This window comes from Oratosquilla oratoria, chromosome 8 (assembly GCF_046742065.1).
Source record: "Oratosquilla oratoria isolate Oo_2021 chromosome 8, ASM4674206v1, whole genome shotgun sequence".
Classification (NCBI taxonomy): Eukaryota; Metazoa; Arthropoda; class Malacostraca; order Stomatopoda; family Squillidae; genus Oratosquilla; species Oratosquilla oratoria.
In genome coordinates, this window is record NC_134784.1 from 56,134,349 (window position 1) to 56,153,480 (window position 19,132).

At 41.8% G+C, this 19,132-nt stretch overlaps 2 protein-coding genes across 4 annotated transcripts in view; one reads left to right on the forward strand and one right to left on the reverse strand.

Moving 5' to 3' along the window:
- The window catches only part of PolD1 (DNA polymerase delta 1, catalytic subunit), a 362,759-nt gene that overhangs the window by 127,704 nt on the left and 215,923 nt on the right, over positions 1 to 19,132 (forward strand). For all 3 annotated transcript variants that reach the window (XM_076189251.1, XM_076189252.1, XM_076189253.1), the window contains exon 8: positions 12,943 to 13,051. In XM_076189251.1, coding sequence (XP_076045366.1) covers positions 12,943 to 13,051 — 109 coding nt within the window. The remainder of the gene's footprint in view (positions 1 to 12,942; positions 13,052 to 19,132) is intronic.
- The window catches only part of LOC143027746 (uncharacterized), a 538,392-nt gene that overhangs the window by 36,592 nt on the left and 482,668 nt on the right, over positions 1 to 19,132 (reverse strand). The window lies entirely within an intron of this gene.

The following is a 19,132-nucleotide window of genomic DNA, read 5'->3' on the forward strand; positions in this document are numbered from 1 at the left end:
GGAGGACTGTGCTCACAGAGAAATGATGAAACTTTTATTATACTGCTACTGTCTGATATGCTGTCTCCCAACCCTTTGTTGCTGTCCTGTACCATTTCTCTAAATTTCATTTCCTTACCCTGTGGTGGGGGAAAAGAATGCTGCCACCAAGTATTCCCACTTGGATCGTAAGAGGCGAGAAAAACGGAACGGGGATTGGGACCAGGCACCCTTCTCCCTGTAGCCCCACAGGGGACAGTCCTAAAAAAAAGTAAAGGCATAAGAGGGTCAAGGAGTTTTCCAACCAGCACCCAAAGGTTTGGGTCTTTTAATATGTGTGGATGTGGTACAGATGAGAGTAAAAGGAAAAGATAGGTAGTATGTTTGTGAAAAGAAAGATGGATGTGTTGGCTTTGAGTGAAAATAAGTTGAGAGGTAAGGGTGAGTGTGAGTTGGGGAGTGTAGTTGGGAGGTTCTCAGGAGTGAAGAGATAGCAAGGGAGAGAAGGGGTGGCTATACTAGTAAGTGAAGAGATAGGTAAATGTGTAGTGGAGTGGAAGGAGGTTACTTCAAGGTTAATATGGATGAAGGTGAAATTGAGAAAGGAGGTATGGGTTTTTGTAAGTGCATATGGGCTTGGTAATGAGAAGAGTGTAGAAGAAAGGGAGGCTTTTTGGATAGATTTAAATGAGTGCATGGAGGGATTAGGAAGAAATGTCATTGTAGTAGTATAAGGAGACCTTAATGCTAGGGTAGGAAATGATCCAATCGATGGAGTGGTTAGGAAATGTGAAGTTCCAGGAAAGAATCGTAGTGGAGAGTTGATGGTGGAGATTTGTATAGAAAGAGAGTTGATGATAGCAAATACAGTGTTTCGGAAGAAAGTCAAGCATAAGTACACATGGGAGAGGGTGGGGGATGGAAGGGTGGTGGATAGAGCTTTAATGGACTATGTAGTGGTAGATAGGAGTATAATAGGAAGAATTAAGGATGTACATATGCTAAGGGGAGAGAGTGGGGGAATATCATATGGTTTTTTGGTGGAAGGTAAGTTGAGAGTGGAGGATAGGTGGAGAAAGAGGAAAAGGACAAAAGGTAGGGAGGTGCTTAGAGTGAACTCTTTCAATGAGAAGGAAAAGGAGGAGTACAAGAAGAAGCTGAGAGAGGAGTAGAAAGGAGTGAAGGATAGAGTAGAACTAGGAGTGGAGGAGGAATGGGGATGGTTCAAGGAGGGAGTCACAAAATGTTGAAAGATGGTGTGTGGAACAAGAAGGACGGTAGGAAATAGAAAAAAGGGTAGTGAGTGGTGGGATGAGGAAACGAAGAAGGTTGTAGAAAAGAAGCAACCTTTTACAGATTGGTTACAAAATAGGACGAGGTACAAAGAAAAGAGAAGTAAAGCACAAGGTAAAGGAGGCAAAGAGGAGAGCAGATGTGAAATGGGTAAGAGTATGACAGAAAATTTTGAAAGTAATAAAAAGATGATTTGGAAAGAAATTAAGAGGGGAAGAGGAGGCAGATCAAGTAGAGAAGAAAAGGTAAAAGGTGCAGATGGTGAGATGATGATGGAAGAGAAGGCAGTAAGAGGAAGATGGACAGAGTATTTTAGGGAGTTGCTAAATGTTAAGGAGGATAGGGAGGGAAAGATAGTTGCAGTGGGAAGTACTACGAAAATGACCGTGATGAGTGAGGAATATGGAGGAGAAATAAGGAAGGATGAAGTGGAGGCAGTTGTTAAGATGATGAAAGCAGGTAAGGCATCTGGTCTGGATGGATGCCATGCAGAATGTCTAAAAAAAAAAAAAAAGGAGGTACAGTGATGGTGGACTGGCTGGTGAGGTTATTTAATGTTTGTTTAAGAGAGGGTAGAGTGCCAGAGGACTGGAGGAGTGCCTGTATAGTTCCACTCTACAAGGGAAAAGGGGACAAGTGTGAATGTAATAGTTTCAGAGGGATTAGCTTGTCAAGTGTAGTTGGGAAGGCTTATAGGGTCTTGATTGAGAGAATCAGGAGAGGAACAGAGGGAGTAATTGGTGAGGAACAGTGTAGATTTAGGACAGGTAGGGGTTGTGTAGATCAGATTTTTGTGGTAAGACAGATATAAGAGAAAGCTATAGGAAAGGGTAAGGATGTATTTTGGGCTTTTATGGAACTGGAAAAGGCTTATGACAGGGTAGACAGGAAGGCACTGATAGGAGGAAAGCTTCTTGGAGCTGTGAAGAGTTTTTATGAGAGTAGTAGAGCATGTGTCAGGATTAGAAATGGAGAGAGTGAGTGTTTCGAGGGAAAGGTGGGACTTCATCAGGGATGTGTTATGTTACCCTGGCTGTCTAATCTATACATGGATGAGGTGGTGTGAGAGGTAAATCCAAGGGTGGTGGGTCAGGGACTGGAGATGGGTAAAGAAAATGGAGAAAAGTGGGAGGTGAGCCAGCTGTTCTTTGTGGACAACACTACGCTTGTAGCAGGATCAGAGGGATTGAAGAAGTTAGTGACAGAGTTTGGGAGAGTATGTGAAAGAAGAAAGTTGAAGATAAATGTGGATAAAAGTAAGGTGATGAGATGTACAAGGAGTGAAAGTGGCAGCAGACTGAAAGTGAGAATTAAGGGAGAGCGACTGGAGGAAGTGGATAGTTTTAGATACTTGGGTACGAATGTGGCAGGAAAGGGAGGAGTGGAGGTAGAATGTAGATTGAGAGAAATGAGTAAATGCCTTGGTGGATTAAAAGATGTAATAAGAAATAGACATTTGGGAATGGATGCTAGGAGGAGATTGTATGAAGGAGTGATTGTGCTAACAGCACCGTATGGGGCAGAAACATGGAACATAAGAGAAGAGAGAAGGAGTTTGAATGTATTTACCTAGTTGTATGTTACAGGATGAGAGCTATGCTCGTAGTGACCCGTTCTCATTTGTCTCCGCATCCAAATTATTCATAAAATTGTGTATAGTTTTGGCACTGACAGTTTCTATGTTAGATTGTTTCAGACATCAGTCACTATGTGGGAAGCCTTTTTTTTTTTTTTTTTTTTTTTTTTTTTTTTTTTTTTTTTTTTTTTTTTTTTGACAGGACTGTAAGGGCTAGAAACATGGAACATAAGAGAGGAGTTAAAATATGTTTGAGATGAAATACCTGAGAAGTATGGTAGTGGTTACTAGGCTGGAGAGAGCGAGAAATGGGGAGAGCAGAGGTGGAAAGGGAGTTAGGAGATAGGTTGATGGAAGAGTATTGGGATGGTTTGGAGACATGAAAAGAATGAGTGTAGATGAGTAAATGAAGTGTGGAAGGCAGAGGTGGAGGAAGTGAACATGAGGGGGTTGACCAAGAATGAGATGGATGGATCAAGGAAAATGGGTGTAACTGGATGCCGTTACTGGGCTAGTGACGACCGGGAAGATTGACAGTCGGTTTTAGCTTCTGGGTTTTATTGACATCACTGTGTACATACACTCGCACACCCGGCCCAGACTAGGCCTAAAAGGAGACTGACCGCGACCTGACCCCGGCAACCCGTAAATACTCTCCTTGAGTACCGAAAAGTAGCTTAACTTTGGTTGGCAAAGGGTTGCCGGGCGTAGGCCTGAAGTGTGTTTCTTTGAGTATACAAATACCTGAAGTACAGGCTTATTAAAAACTTAACTCTAACATACTTATTACAAGTCCGAAGGCCGACTACTTCTACACAGACTGCGAATACATGGTTCCTCTCACTGCTGATGCCGCGATGGTATAAGCCGACATAGCACATGTGGGGGATTGTCCACCACAGGGGCATTGGGAAAGAGGGGGATGTCTGTTGAGGAAGGGAGAAGACAGAACATAAGGGTGATTGGAGAATGGTTGTGTATGGATGATGCTGTGATACATGGAAGGGAGTGGATGGGAGATGGGGGTGAGGGAGTATGTGTGAATAATATTTTAACACAATCTGAAGGGATTTCTCCCCATCTTTTCTTTTTCTGCATGAGAGGAAGGAGAAGGGGTATTGTGATTGACCTCTTCAATACAAATCAAATATGTGCAGCATTGGATGCCAAATGTATGATGCATCACACTACTCACATGATAAGATACAAAGTCACTGCTTTATTACTTGTTCTCTCTCACTGAAAACATGATCAAATCAATTCACAGCTACAACTACATATAATAAAGGCTTGTTCCCCCTTACAAGGGAGGTAGCCAAAAAACAAATGCATTAAAACCACTTCCACCCATTACATCCCCACATACTCCACTCCCATCCACCCCCTTCCCTCCCTCTTAACTTGGCTCCTGGATGACAGGTCATCCCTGCATCTCACCCACTGCCCTGGGTTAGAAGCACTGTCAGAAGACACCACATCCACAGCAAGGCTGCTTCATTAAATTGGCAACCCTCCCCTCTGTCTCCTCATGCAGAAATGGAGAAGATGGGGAGAAATCCCTTCAGGCTGCGCCAATTTATTTTTTCCACACATACTCCCACACCCCCTCTCCCTCATGCACCACAGCATCATCCTTACACAACCCTTCTCCATTCACCCCTATCTTCTGTTGTCTCCTGATCTTCCTCAACAGACATTCCCTCTTTCCCAATTGCAAGCTGTAGGTTAACTCTACATTGGTTAATTGGTGAAATAAACTTGGGTGGTCTCATTGACTCACCTGAGTCTGACATCATTGTGCTCCACAAAACAAGGCAAGCTCCATTCAAACTTAAGAGGGTTGCCAAAACATGGTATAAGTAGGCTGTTGCCATAGTTCATACATACATACATATACCAAGGCTTTTTCCCCTTTACAAGGGAGGTAGCCAAAAAGGGAAAGGTATAAAATCATTCCCACCCATTCCATCCCTGAATACACTCCACACCCCTCCACCCTCCCTCTTATCTTAGCACCTCCTGGATGACGGGTCAACCCTGCACCCTGTCCACTGCCCTGGGTCAGAAGCAGTGTCGCAAGACATAGCACATCCACAGCAAGGCCGCTTCATTAAATCGGTGACCCCCCCCCCCTCTCCATCCCCCCATGCATAAAAGGAGAAGACGGGGAGAAATCCCTTCAGGCTGCGTCAAATTTTGCTCACACATACTACCTCACCCCCCATCCCCCCACCCATTCCACCTCATGCAACACAACATCATCCATATACAATCATTCTCCATTCATCCCTGTCTTCTGTCCTCTCCCGTCCTTCCTCAACAGACATTCCCCTCTTCCCCAAAGCCCCCTTCACTCCATCCATCCACCTCATCCTAGGACGTCCCCTCATGTTCACTCCCTCCACATCTGCCTTCCATACCTCTTTTACTAGTCTTTCTTCACTCACTCTTTCCATGTGTCCAAACCATCCTAATACTCTTTCATCAACCCTATCTCCCAACTCCCTTCCACCCCTGTTCTCCTCCTCACCTATTTAGCCTAGTAACCCCCATCATACTTCAGACACCTCATCTCAAACACATTCAAACTCCTTTTCTCTTCCTCTCTTATGTTCCATGTTTCTGCCCCATACAGTGCTGTTGGCACAATCACTCCTTCATACAGTCTCCTCTTAGCATCCATTCCCAAATGTCTATTCCTCATTACACTCTTCAGTCCACCAAGGCATTTACTCGCTTCTCTCAATCTACATTCTACCTCCACCTTTTCCTGCCACATTTGCACCCAAGTATCTAAAACTATCCACTTCCTCCAGTCGCTCTCCCTTAATGCTCACTTCCAGTCTTCTGCCACTTTCACCCCTTGTACATCTCATCACCTTACTTTTACCCAGATTTATCTTTAGCTCTCTTTTATCACATACTTCTCCAAACTCTGTCACAAACTTCCTCAATCCCTCCTCCAATCCTGCTACAAGCGCAGTGTCTTCAGCAAACAACAGCTGGCTCACCTCCCACTTTTATCCATTTTCTTTAACCATCTCCAATCCCAGACCCACTACCCTTGCATTTACCTCTCGCACTACCCCATCCATGTATAGGTTGAACAGCCAGGGCGACATAACGCATCCTTGACGAAGTCCCACCTTTACCTTGAACCACTCACTCTCTCCATTTCTAATCCTAACACAAGCTCTACTACTCTCATAAAAACTCTTGACAGCTCCGAGAAGCTTTCCTCCTATCCCATATATCTGCATAACCTCCCACAGTGCCTTTCTGTCTACCCTATCGTAAGCCTTTTCCAGATCCATAAAAGCCCAAAAATAATTCCTTCCCCTTTCCTATAGCTTTCTCACATATTTGCCTAAAGAATATTGGGAAGATTGGTTGTGTTGGATGGCGACGCGACGGGAGGTGCCAGGAGAGCCTTCTGTCCATGCAGGTAGCTTGACCTGAGATGCATGGAGTCTGTTCTTCGCTAAAAGGGTGTCACCAGAAAACGTTGGCGAGCTAGGTCAATTGGACAATGAATCTTTCCCTTGGGAGATCGGTAACGACGTAGGAGTACCAGATTGTAGCCTATGTGTATTTACCTAGATGTATTGTATGGGACGAGATCTATGCTCATAGTGACCCATTTTCATATCTCTCCACATCCAGTTTAGTCTTAAAATTGTGTATAGTTTTGGCATTCACTGTTTCTCCGTTTAGTTTGCTTGCTCTTCTGTAACTGTCCTTCTTTAATTTCATTTTGTGTCCTCTTGTTTCTCCTCTGTCCCACTTTAATAAGTCATCTCTACCGAGAATTTCCATCCCTTTCATAATTCTGTAAATGGTCAACAAATCACCTCTTTCTCTTCTCTGTTCCAGTGTTGACAGATGTAATTTCTCCAATCTTTGTGCGTATGTCAGATTTGACAGTGTAGATGCCATTTTTGTCGCTGCTCTTTGGATACTTTCTAATTTGCTTATGTTCTTTGTGCTAGGTGCCCACAGTTGCAGCATATTCTAGTTTAGGTCTTATCAGTGTAACACCTTTTTTTTAACCACCTCATCTAAGTAGTCAAAGGCCACTTTCATTGATCTTAATAAGTTAAAAGTCTCTCCAAATAATTCATTGACATGTTTATCAGGTGTCAAGCCACTTGACATGATTACTCCCAGGTCCCTTTCTGAATCAACTTTTTTGACTTCTTTGTTTCTAATTCTATATTGACCCAATACTCAATTTTTGCCTTTTCCAAATTCCATTATGCTACATTTCTTAATGTTGAAGTTCATCTGGCATCCCCGACTCCATTCCCATATTTTGTCTAGGTCTTCTTGTAGTGATCTGCAATCTTTATCTGGCCTTACTCTCTTGAGTAATTTGGCATCATCAGCAAAGAGTTTCATGTAATAATTTACTCCCTCAACCATATCATTTATATAAATGGCAAACATTAAAGGAGCCAATATGGAGCCTTGTGGGATGCCACTTTTCACATCTTCCCAGTTCGAATTTTTGTCTCTAAATACCACCCTCATTTTTCTTCCAATTAAGAAATCCTTCATCCATTCCAGCAGCTTACCTTGTATTCCTCCTATTATTTCAATTTTTCATATTAATCTTTTATGTGGTACTTTGTCGAATGCCTTCTGCAAAGCCTAGAAGGCACAATCTGCCCAGCCATCTCTTTCTTGTATTATCTCAATCTCGAGTAAAAGCAGATTAGGTTTGTGGTACACGATCTTCCACTTCTAAAGCCAAATTATTTAAGGTTTACTATTTTATTTTCTACCAAGTGTTTGGTCCAGTTGTTTCTGATGAATTTTTCGCATATTTTTGCTACTGTGCTTGTAAGGGATACCTGTCTGAAGTTTGTAGGATCTTCCCTATTTCCTCCTTTATATATTGATACTATGTTTGCATCTTTCCAATCTTGCAGTACCTTTCCTTCTTTGAGTGAGAAGTCTGTTATCTTGTATAATTTATCTGTCAATTTGTCTATACACTCTTTCAGTATCCAATTTGCAATTCCATCTGGTCCATGCGATTTCCTAACATCTAGGTTTTTTTTATTTGGTCTCTATTTCTTTTTGTGTTACCTTTATTTCTTTCATTTTAGGGGGTCTTTCTTGTTATCCATAGATACAATGACACAAGAAACAAATATAAACAAGAGATGTTCACAGATACATAATAGATATTTGTAAATGGAAAGAGTCAATAAAAGTAAGGGGTGGGGAGGATTCCATTTCTACCAGGCAAGAGTTGATATTTAAGTTGGTTGTAGACAGAATGAGGCTTGTCCTGGGAGGGAAGGCCGGTGGTTGAACTGCTGGTGAAACAGGCTGGAACTGTTGTCAACGCTGAGCGTAGGGAGACCTTGAAGAATCCACGGGTCTAGAATAGTGGAGCGAGTCTGCTTTCCAAAGATAGCTGGTCAAGAGGGCAGAGCTATGATGTGGGCTTCGTCAGCTTAGAGTCTGGCTCAAAACAGGACAGAACCAACAACCCATTGAAGCTGGTAGCAAGTTGTTGACTTGGATGGGGGGTGGCATTGATAAATCGTTTAAGAGAGCCTTTAAATAGTTGTGGTTCAGGGTTGACAGAAGAAAATGACGGTGGTGGCCAGTGACTATAACATATATATATATATGCAGTCACTATCCGAGCTACGACCTAGATCAGTTCCGACCAACCAGTCGTAAGTCGGAGCCCATTCAACACGAGGGTTATACTCTAGGATACATGATATCAATCTGTTGCATTATTAAGTACCCTTTTATATTGAATACTATTATATAAAATTTGTTTACTATTTATTTATCAATTTTATGCTTTTTAGCCTCATTTTTATAGTTTTTTCTTACCTTTTTAATGCTTTAATACTGTACTGTATTTCAGTATACATACGTATACAGGTACTGCATATTTATACTATACCTATGTACACACACACATGCACACGTATTAAATATAACCTTGCTTACCATTTTTAAGGTTTTTAAATTGTAGTTTCCTTTTAATAATATTTTCTTAACTCTTCAATTGTTATATGTACTCTGAATGTATGTATATTTTAAGATCTATCATTCTCATCCATTTTAATTCATTTTAAATGTGAGATATAGGTACAGTACATTTATCTTTGTATACAGCATTGAGTAAAAGCAGCAATGACTGCAGCAGCACTGTAGGAGAGAAGCCAAACGCAGAGTATGGGATCTAATGTATTTAACGTTCCGCTCAGCAGGGCTTCTTCAGAAATAACATGGTGGACAAACATCTGACTCCTTATATAACCCGAGCTTGCGGGGAGAAACGAACATGAAACTGGTGTAAACACAATTTGCGTTAATTGCTTGTTACTTTGTTATCAAAATTGCTAATGGTTTATTTTTTGTAAAAAATCCATTGTTTTGATTTATATTATCAAAGAGATATAAAAGCAGATTCAAAACATCTATGTTTCATAGTATAGTTTTCATAATTAATAATCTTAGAATTATTCCAGTCAGCATTGTGGCCTGTATCGTATCTATGTCTAACAATGGCATTATTCACATTGTAAATTTTCATATCATATTTATGTTCCGATATTCTTTTATCAATATCACGGGAACTTTCATCAATGTAGACCTTTTTACAGCCTAAACATGGCACACAGTAAACACCTGTTTGATGAACATTTTTCCTACTTTTATTTCGGCTTTTTATAACACTGCTAACTGTTACCGAGCTTGTTTTCACAACATTAGCACCAGCTTGGTAACACGTGGTGAACCTGGTAACGCTCTCGAAAGCGACGAAACCACCCAGCACTCGCTTTGAATTCATGTGAAGCCTATTCTTCACCTGCACGTTCTTTCAACATGCAAAATTAACTTGTGGCCTAAATTTGCACTGCTTGCAACATCACTCTCACATATCTTTGCCTATTATCTTCCAACCACGTGTATAGCAACTTTTCCATCTTTGCCATAACTGTCGTACGCGATGCTGGGCTGCCACAACTATTTTACCCGCTGTGCTGCCAGACATATACTAAACTCATAATAGGTATCTGCGAGACGTGGTCGTAAGTACGGGTTGTTGTAACTCGCGTACGTCGTAACTCGGATAGTGACTGTATATATATATATATATATCTAAGTCTAAATAAAAATATTCTTCTAAAAAAAATGCTGTGGACTTCGGGGACAGGTGGTATTACGGTGACGCTTTGTCCTAAAAATATTCTTTGCAAATTCCTGGGTGAGTTTCAACTCGCTGATTGGCTGAGAGAGTGATGACGTCACGGCAACGGAGACAACTGATTGGCCGAGAGCGGTGACGTCATGGCAACGGAGACGGCTGATTGGCTGAGAGCGGGACGAAAAAATAAAATTCTCCAAAATGTTTCACTGTCACGACGTCCCTAACCGAGTTGAACGGGGATCCGGCAAAAAGGATACAGTGACGGATCCCTGTCAAGGTATAAATCGCATATACGCGGTCGTGGGACTCGAGCGGATCTTTGGGACTCAAGCGGATCTAGAGGACTCGAGCGGATCTTTGGTACTCGAGCGGATCTAGAGGACTCGAGCGGATCTAGAGGACTCGAGTGGATCTTTGGGACTCGAGCGGATCTAGAGGACTCGAGCGGATCTTTGAGACTCGAGCGGATCTTGAGGGCTCGAGCGGATCTTTGGGACTCGAGTGGATCTTGAGGACTCGAGCGGATCTTGAGGGCTCGAGCGGATCTTTGGGACTCGAGCAGATCTTGAGGACTCCACCAAAATATAGACTAAAAACACATGGGCGTAAGTCTAAATAAAAATATTCTTCTAAAATCGAAAATTACGAAAATATAAGAGGTGAATAATTTACAGTTTATTTTATAGCCTTTGTTTGAAGGCGGGGCGTAGCCCCCCACGAGCGAAGCAAGCTACGCCACATGCCAAGTCCCCCAGCGCAGCCGGGCTGGCGAAGCCAGGGGCTTGTGTATATATATATATATATATATGTATATATATATGGGATGTGGGATGTCTATGACACTATGGGACGGAGACTTGGAATTTTAATCTCTTCCATACGATGAGGCCTAAAGTAGGTTTCATGAGGCATGAGAGGGTATACAAGGATGCTGGCATCAGTGTCTTGATTATATTTATGTTGTAGTTGTAGCTGAGTGAACCCCAAATTCCATGAACTGGCTTGATCACGTTTTCTGTGTTTATTATTACTCTGAAAGAAAATGAGAAATACAGCAGTGACTTTGTATTTTATTTTATAATGCAAGTAGTATGATGCAAAATCAAATCATTGTACATTTAGTATCTGATGCTATGCATGAGAATTTGACTTTTATTTAAGAGGTAAAGAGAAGCAGAAAGGAGAAGTTTAAATGTGTGTAAGATGAAGTTGGGATGGAGACTTGGAATTTGCGGGGCAGAAAGGAGAAGTTTAAATGTGTTTGAAATGAAATGTCCAAAAAGTATGGTAGGGTTTACAAGATTGGATAGAATGAGAAATAAGGAGGAGAGTTGGGGCTCATAGGGAGCAAGTAGATAAACACCATATGAGGATGGAGCCTTTATTTGTACGACGTTTCGCTTATTACAGCTTTTTCAAGTACAAGTTGACATACAAATGCTTGAGATTAAATAAGGGGAAAGGAGGGAACGGGGAGGGAAAAGGGGGGGGAAGGAAGAGGAGGAGGAGAAGGGGGGGGGGTTGGACACTGGGAAAGGGTGAGAATGCTGGCCCAAACGTCAGTGGGCGAAATGTCCACAAAGGGTGGTTTAGATATTTAATATTTTGCTGGCCATGGGTATTAGGGGAATAATGTGAGGCGAGATGTTAAACATGCCCCTGTTTTGTTCAATAGTTTTCGTTCCTTGAATGATTGCTGCTTCTAAACACTTCCTGCGGATTTTGTCTGGTTCCCGTATCAGCAGCTCTGCATTCTTCCAGTCCATAAGATGGTTTTCCTTGTTTCTATGTGTCACACATGCATTATTAAATATCTAAACCACCCTTTGTGGACATTTCGCCCATGGATGTTTGGGCCAGCATTCTCATCCTTTCCCAGTGTCCAATTTCCCCCCCCCCTTCTCCTCCTCCTCCTCTTCCTCTTCCTTCCCCCTCTTTTCTCTCCCCGTTGCCTCCTTTCCCCTTATTTAATCTCAAGCATTTGTATCTCAACTTGTACTTGAAAAAGCTGTAATAAGCGAAACGTCGTACAAATAAAGGCTCCGTCCTCATATGGTGTTTATTTCGTCAATCTTATCAGCAAACTGCCACTTTTAAGGAGCAAGTAGATAGGATTGACAAAAGATCATTGGGATGGTTCGGACACATGGATAGAATGAATGAAGAAATATTAACAAAAGTGGTAGAGAAAGCAGAGGTGGATGGAGTGAACTTGAGGGGATGACCAAGGATGAGATGGATGGATAGTGTGAAAAGAGCTTTGAGCTAGAGGGAAATGTCTGTTGAGTAAGGAGGGAGAGGGCAGGAAATAGGTGTGAGTAAAGGATGATTGTGTATGGATATATTGATGCTGCCAGAAGGGATTTCTTCCCATCCTCTCTATTTGCCACATTAGGGGACAGGGAAGGGGGTTTCTCTGTAAGTGAAGAGGCCCTGTTTTTGATGTGCTGTGTCTTGCTGCATTGTTTCTGACTTGGGCAGTGGGCAGGAGACAGGGATGGCCCTTTATCCACAAGGAGCTAAGATTAGAGGGAAACAAGGATGGTAGATGGGAGTGGATGTGTGCCTTTGATTTGGCTACCTCCCTTATAATGGGGAACAAGCCCTTTGCATATAGATGTAGGTAGATAGGATATGGGAAGTTCAACATGAAGTAGCTAACCAACTCTGGCTGTTAGGTCCTGCCATGTCTTTCTACATTGTCTTTGACTCACGTGGTGTGTCACCAGACAGGGATGACCCCAGGTGATATGATGGGAAGGGTGATGCATAGGTTTTGGATAGGTGTAAGGTAGGTGCATACATTGACTCAAGCACCTCCCTCGTAAGGGGGAAATGGCATTATGTCTCTCTCTCTCTATCTTTTTCTCCTTCTCTTCCTTTTCCTTTTAGTGTTCCTCTGTTGTAGGTGGATGTTGCCTGGGACAAATTTATTGCTCACCCACCTGAGGGGGAATGGTCTCGTGTGGCACCCTTCCGTATCCTGTCCTTTGATATTGAGTGTGCTGGAAGGAAAGGTAAGTAATGGTGTTTATTTAGTTTCTGGATTTATATTATGAATGTGTGAATGTAGTTTTAAGTATTTATAACACATGTTTATATAAACTTTAGATATAAATTTCATAATTCATGAATAATGCTAGATAATTTCACACAGGTGATTAAATTGTGTAGTTATAGCCAGAATGATTTAGAAGTACCACCTAAACTAGGTTGGCACATATTGATCCCTTGGATTTCCTTAAGCTGAGCTAGATTAAACTCTTCCATATGATTATGCCTATGCTGGCATCGTGAGGTGTGAGTGGGTTCAAAAGGATGTCTGTGTCTTGATTATATTTTGTAGTTGTCGCTGAGTAACCCCCCGAATTCTGGGAACTGGCTTAATTGTGTTTTCCGTGTTTATTATTACCCAGAGTGAGAGAGAACAAGTAATGTAGCAGTGACTTTATACTTAAAAATGCAAGTATTGTGATATATCTTCGTTCATTAGGCATCTGATGCTGCACACAAGAGTTTGACTAATTAAAGAAGATAATTGGATTTAAAAAAACTTAGGGCACACACAGATTGTTCATTCCTTAACCCATTTGTACTTTCGTTGTACATTAGAGATGTCAACTAAAAGTTTATTTAACCAAAGTAGTACTGTGTGGCATGAATGGGGTAATGATTATATAGGAATAATGTAACAAGCTCATGATCAGCAGGAAGATAAAATGAATATAGAAGCAGTTTTGATTTATGCAAACTACTTCACCCCTTCTACTCACACACTACACCCTTTCCAATTAACCAGTACCTGCAAAATTAGGTGGTGGGGCATGGGAAAGATATATTCTCACTTTTCATTCCTTGTTTCATCATGCGAAGATTACACCTTATCACTTTCCCACTAGTACTGCCAGTATATGTTTTTTTATATCCTGATCATGAGCTTTTATGGCCTTATTCACCACATCTGTCCACCATTTCTTTGGTCTTTTCCTTGTTCACTCTTGTGGCACCACCAGTAAGTGCTTCCTGAAAAGATGAATACTTCCATTAATCTTTATATCATGACTATGCCTCATTCGGTTGGCTTTTACTGTTCTTTCTCCCAGTCTCATGTGTACTCTAGTCCCTTTATAATCCTATTGTTTTGTACTGTGTAATAATTCATAGCTGCATATCATTTCTTGTCTTTGCTGTGTATAGGTGATACTGTAATGCAAGGATGGGAAGGGGATGGGGAGTGAGTAGAGAACGGTTATGTGTGAATTATATTTTGACACAGCCTGAAGGGATTTCTCTCTGTCTTCTCGTTTTCTTTATGAGGGGAAGGAGAGGGTTGCTGATTAAGTAAAGCAGCCTTGCTGTGGAGGCACTGTTGCTACATTGCTTCTGACCCAGGGCAGTGAACAGTATACAGGAATGACTCATCATCCAGGAGTAGCTAAGATGAGAGAGAAGAAAGTATGGTGGAAGGGAGTGAAATGGATAGGAGTGGGTATATTCTTTTTGACTTGGCTACCTCTCTTATAGATGGAGGAGTGGGAATATAGGCCATGGTATATAGATAGACATCCCTTATAAGGGGGAAAAAGCTTTTGGTATATAGATAGCACATCACCTCTAGCTAAAACTAAAGGTGGGGAAAAGATAATGATATGTACATGGATTAATGTTGTTGGTGAGTTGAGGTAAGTTTATAGGGTTTGAGGCTGGAGAAAGTAGAGAAAGTTTTGTATTATGGGTCACATGTGGCAGGGAATGGTGAGGAGATGAAAGTAAAGTATAGAACACGAAAAGCAAATAAATGTCTGAGTTAATGAAGTGTTATGGCCCAACACCCTCAAGGAGCTAAGATATTTTTAACCCATTCAACTCCGATGACAAGATGTCTTGTCATTTGGTCAAATAAAACAAAAAATCATAAAACACCAAAATGTTTGATCAAACATTTTGGTGTTTTATGATTTTTTGTTTTATTTGACCAAATGACAAGACATCTTGTCATCGGAGTTGAATGGGTTAAAGGGAAACAGATGGATGGGGAGTGGGTGCATACTTTAGCTGGCCACCTCCCTTGTAAGGAGGAAGAAGCCTTATGGTACATAGATTATCACTTCATTTCCAGTGCCTCCACATAACTTCTGTCTCTTTGTCACCTAGGTCACACTCTCACATGTAATGCACATCACAACTATTTGTTCATACATTACTTTCATTGCTTGTTTACATTTTTATTGTATTTTTATTTATTTCATTTCCTATTAATTTTTATTTCTATTTCTTGCTATTTCTATTCATTTTATTTCTCCAGGTACCTCCCTTACTCCATGGCCCATCTCACCCTCCAGTCCTCTCTCTCTCTTTCTCTCTCTCTCTCTCTCTCTCTCTCTCTCTCTCTCTCTTTTTCTCAAATGATTTCCTTAAGATTTTTCCCTAACAAATTTATATGAATCAGTTGCATTCCATTCTTGAATACCACCATAACCTCTGTAGTTTTAGTTATACTTTTAATTTCTCCTTTATCACAATCTGCCAAATTGATTCACCAACCTCTTAAAGCCTTCATTTCTTTTCAAGGAATATATTGAAATCTATAATGCTTCTTGATTTTTCACAGAATAGGTGGTATATTATTGATATTAGTGATACAGCAGTTGTTTATAAAGTTTTTAGTTATATACATTCATATATAAAGAGGCTCCCCTTTCACGTGAGGTAACCAAAAAGCAAAGACAGAAACCACTCCCACCCATTCCATCCTCAACATACTCCACTCCCCTCCACCCACTTCCTTCCCTCTTATCTTGACACATGGATGATGGGTCATCCCTGCATCTTGTCCACTGCCCTGGGTCAGAAGCAGTATCACAAGACCCAGCACATCCACAGGAATGCTGCTTCATTAATTTGGCAACCTCCCCTCTCCATCCCCTCATACATACTCTCTCCCCCCATCCCCCACCCATTCCACCTCATGCATCACATCATCCATACACAACCATTCTCCATTCACCCCTATTTTCTGTCTTATCCCATCTTTCCCAGTGCCCCTTTTACGCCATCCATCAATCTCATCCTAGGTTGCCCCCTCATGTTCACTCCTTCCACCTCTGCCTTCCACACCTCTTTTACTAATCTTTCTTCACTCATTCCTTCCATGTGTCCAAACCATCCCAATACTCTTTCATCAACCCTATCTACCAACTCCTTTTCCACCCCTGTTCTCCTCCTCACCTCATCATTTCTCACTCTATCTAGCCCAATAACCCCTATCATATTTCTCAGGCATGTCATCTCAACCCATTCAAACTCCTCTCTTATGTTCCATGTTTCTGCCCTTTAGAGTGCTGTTGGCACAATAACTCCTTCATACAATCTCCTCATAGCATCCATTCCCAAATGTCTATTTCTCATAACACTTTTTAATCCCCCAAGGCATTTACTCGCTTCTCGCAATCTACATTCTACCTCCATCCCCATTTCTCCCTTTCCTGCCACATTCATACTCAGGTATCTAAAACTATTCACTTCCTCAAGTCTCTCTCCCATAATACTCCCAGTCTGCTGCCACTTTCTCCTTTATCCACATTTATCTTCAACATCCTTCTTTCACACACCTTCCTAGACTCTCTCATTAACTTTCTCAATACCTCCTCTGATCCTGCTATAAGCACAGTGTCATCAGCAAACAACTGGCTTATCTCCCACTTTTCTCCATTTTCTTTAAACATCTCCAATCCCTGACCCACTACCCTTGTATTGACCTCTCACACCACCCCATCCATGTATAAATTGAACAACCAGGGCAACATAACACATCCCTGATGAAATCCCACCTTTACCTCAAACCACTCACTCTCTCCATTTCTAATCCTAACATAAGCTCTACTACTCTTGTAAAAACTCTTGACTGCTCATAACAGCTTTCCTCCTATCCCATATATCTGCAATGCCTCCCACAGTGCCTTCCTGTCTACCCTATCATAAGCCTTTTCCAGATCCATAAAAACCCAAAATACATCCTTACCTTTTCCTATCGCTTTCTCACATATCTAGCTTACCACAAAAATCTGATCTACACAACCCCTACCTGTCCTAAAACCACACTGTTCCTCACCAATTACTCCCTCTGTTCCTCTCCTAATCCTCTCAATCAAGACCCTCCCATAAGCCTTCCCAACTACACTCAACAAGCTGATCCCTCTGAAACTACTACACTCACACTTGTCCCCCTTTCCCTTGTAAAGTGGAACAATACAAGCACTCCTCCAGTCCTCTGGCACTCTACCCTCTCTTAAACAAACACTGAATAACCTCACCAGCCAGTCCACTATCACTGTACCTCCTTTTTTCAGACATTCTGCGTGGCATCCATCCAGATCAGGTGCCTCACCTGCTCTCATCATTTTAACAGCTGCTTTCACTTCATTTTTCCTCATTTCTTCTCCATATTCCTCTCTCATCACTGTCATTTTCTTAGTGCTTCCCACTGCAGCTACTCTCTCCTCTCCCATATTTCCTCGACAGACATTCCCATCTTTCCCAGTGCCCCTTTTACGCCATCCATCAATCTCATCCTAGGTCACCCCCTCATGTTCACTCCTTCCACCTCTGCCTTCCACACCTCTTTTACTAATCTTTCTTCACTCATTCTTTCCATGTGTCCAAACCATCCCAATACTCTTTCATCAACTCTATCTACCCACTCCTTTTCCACCCCTGTTCTCCTCCTCACCTCATCATTTCTCACTCTAGCCCAATAACCCCTTTCATATTTCTCAGGCATTTCATCTCAACCCATTCAAACTCCTCTCTTCCTCTCTTATGTTCCATGTTTCTGCCCTTTAGAATGTTGTTGGCACAATCATTCCTTCATACAATCTCCTCATGGCATCCATTCCCAAATGTCTATTTCTCATTACACTTTTTTTTTTATCCCCCAAGGCATTTACTTGCTTCTCTCAATCTACATTCTACCTCTATCCCCATTCCTCCCTTTCCTGCCACATTCATACTCAGGTATCTAAAACTATTCACTTCCTCCAGTCTCTTTCCCATAATACTCCCTTCCAATCTGCTGCCACTTTCTCCTCTTTTATCCACATTTATCTTCAACATCCTTCATTCACACACCTTCCTTGACTCAATCATTAACTTCCTCAATCCCTCCTCTGATCCTGCTATAAGCACAGTGTCATCAGCAAAAACTGGCTTATCTCCCACTTTTCTCCATTTTCTTTAAACATCTCCAATCCCTGACCCACTACATTTGCATTCACCTCTCACACCACCCCATCCATTTATAAATTGAACAGCCAGGAGAACATAACACATCCCTGATGAAGTCCCACCTTTACCTCAAACCACTCACTCTCTCCATTTCTAATCCTAACATAAGCTCTACTACTCTTGTAAAAACTCTTGACTGCTCATAACAGCTTTCCTCCTATCCCATATATCTGCAATGCCTCCCACAGTGCCTTTCTGTCTACCCTGTCATAAGCCTTTTCCAGATCCATAAAAGCCCAAAATACATCCTCACCTTTTCCTATCACTTTCTCACATATCTGTCTTACCACAAAAATCTGATCTACACAACCACCTACCTGTCCTAAACCCACACTGTTCCTCACCAATTACTCCCTCTGTTCCTCTCCTAATCCTCTCAATCAAGACCCTCCCTTAAGCCTTTCCAACTACACTTAACAAGCTGATCCCTCTGAAGCTACTACACTCACACTTGTCCCCCTTTCCCTTGTAAAGTGGAACAATACAAGTGCTCCTCCAGTCCTCTGGCACTCTACCCTCTCTTAAACAAACACTAAATAACCTCACCATCGAGTCCACTATCACTGTACCTCCTTTTTTTCAGACATTCTGCGTGGCATCCATCCAGACCAGGTGCCTTACCTGCTTTCACTTCATTTCTCCTTCATATTCCTCACTCATCACTGTCATTTTCTTAGTGCTTCCCACTGCAGCTACTCTCTCCTCTCCCATATTTCCTCGACAGACATTCCCATCTTTCCCAGTGCCTCTTTTACCCCATCCATCAATCTCATCCTAGGTTACCCCCTCATGTTCACTTCTTCCACCTCTGCCTT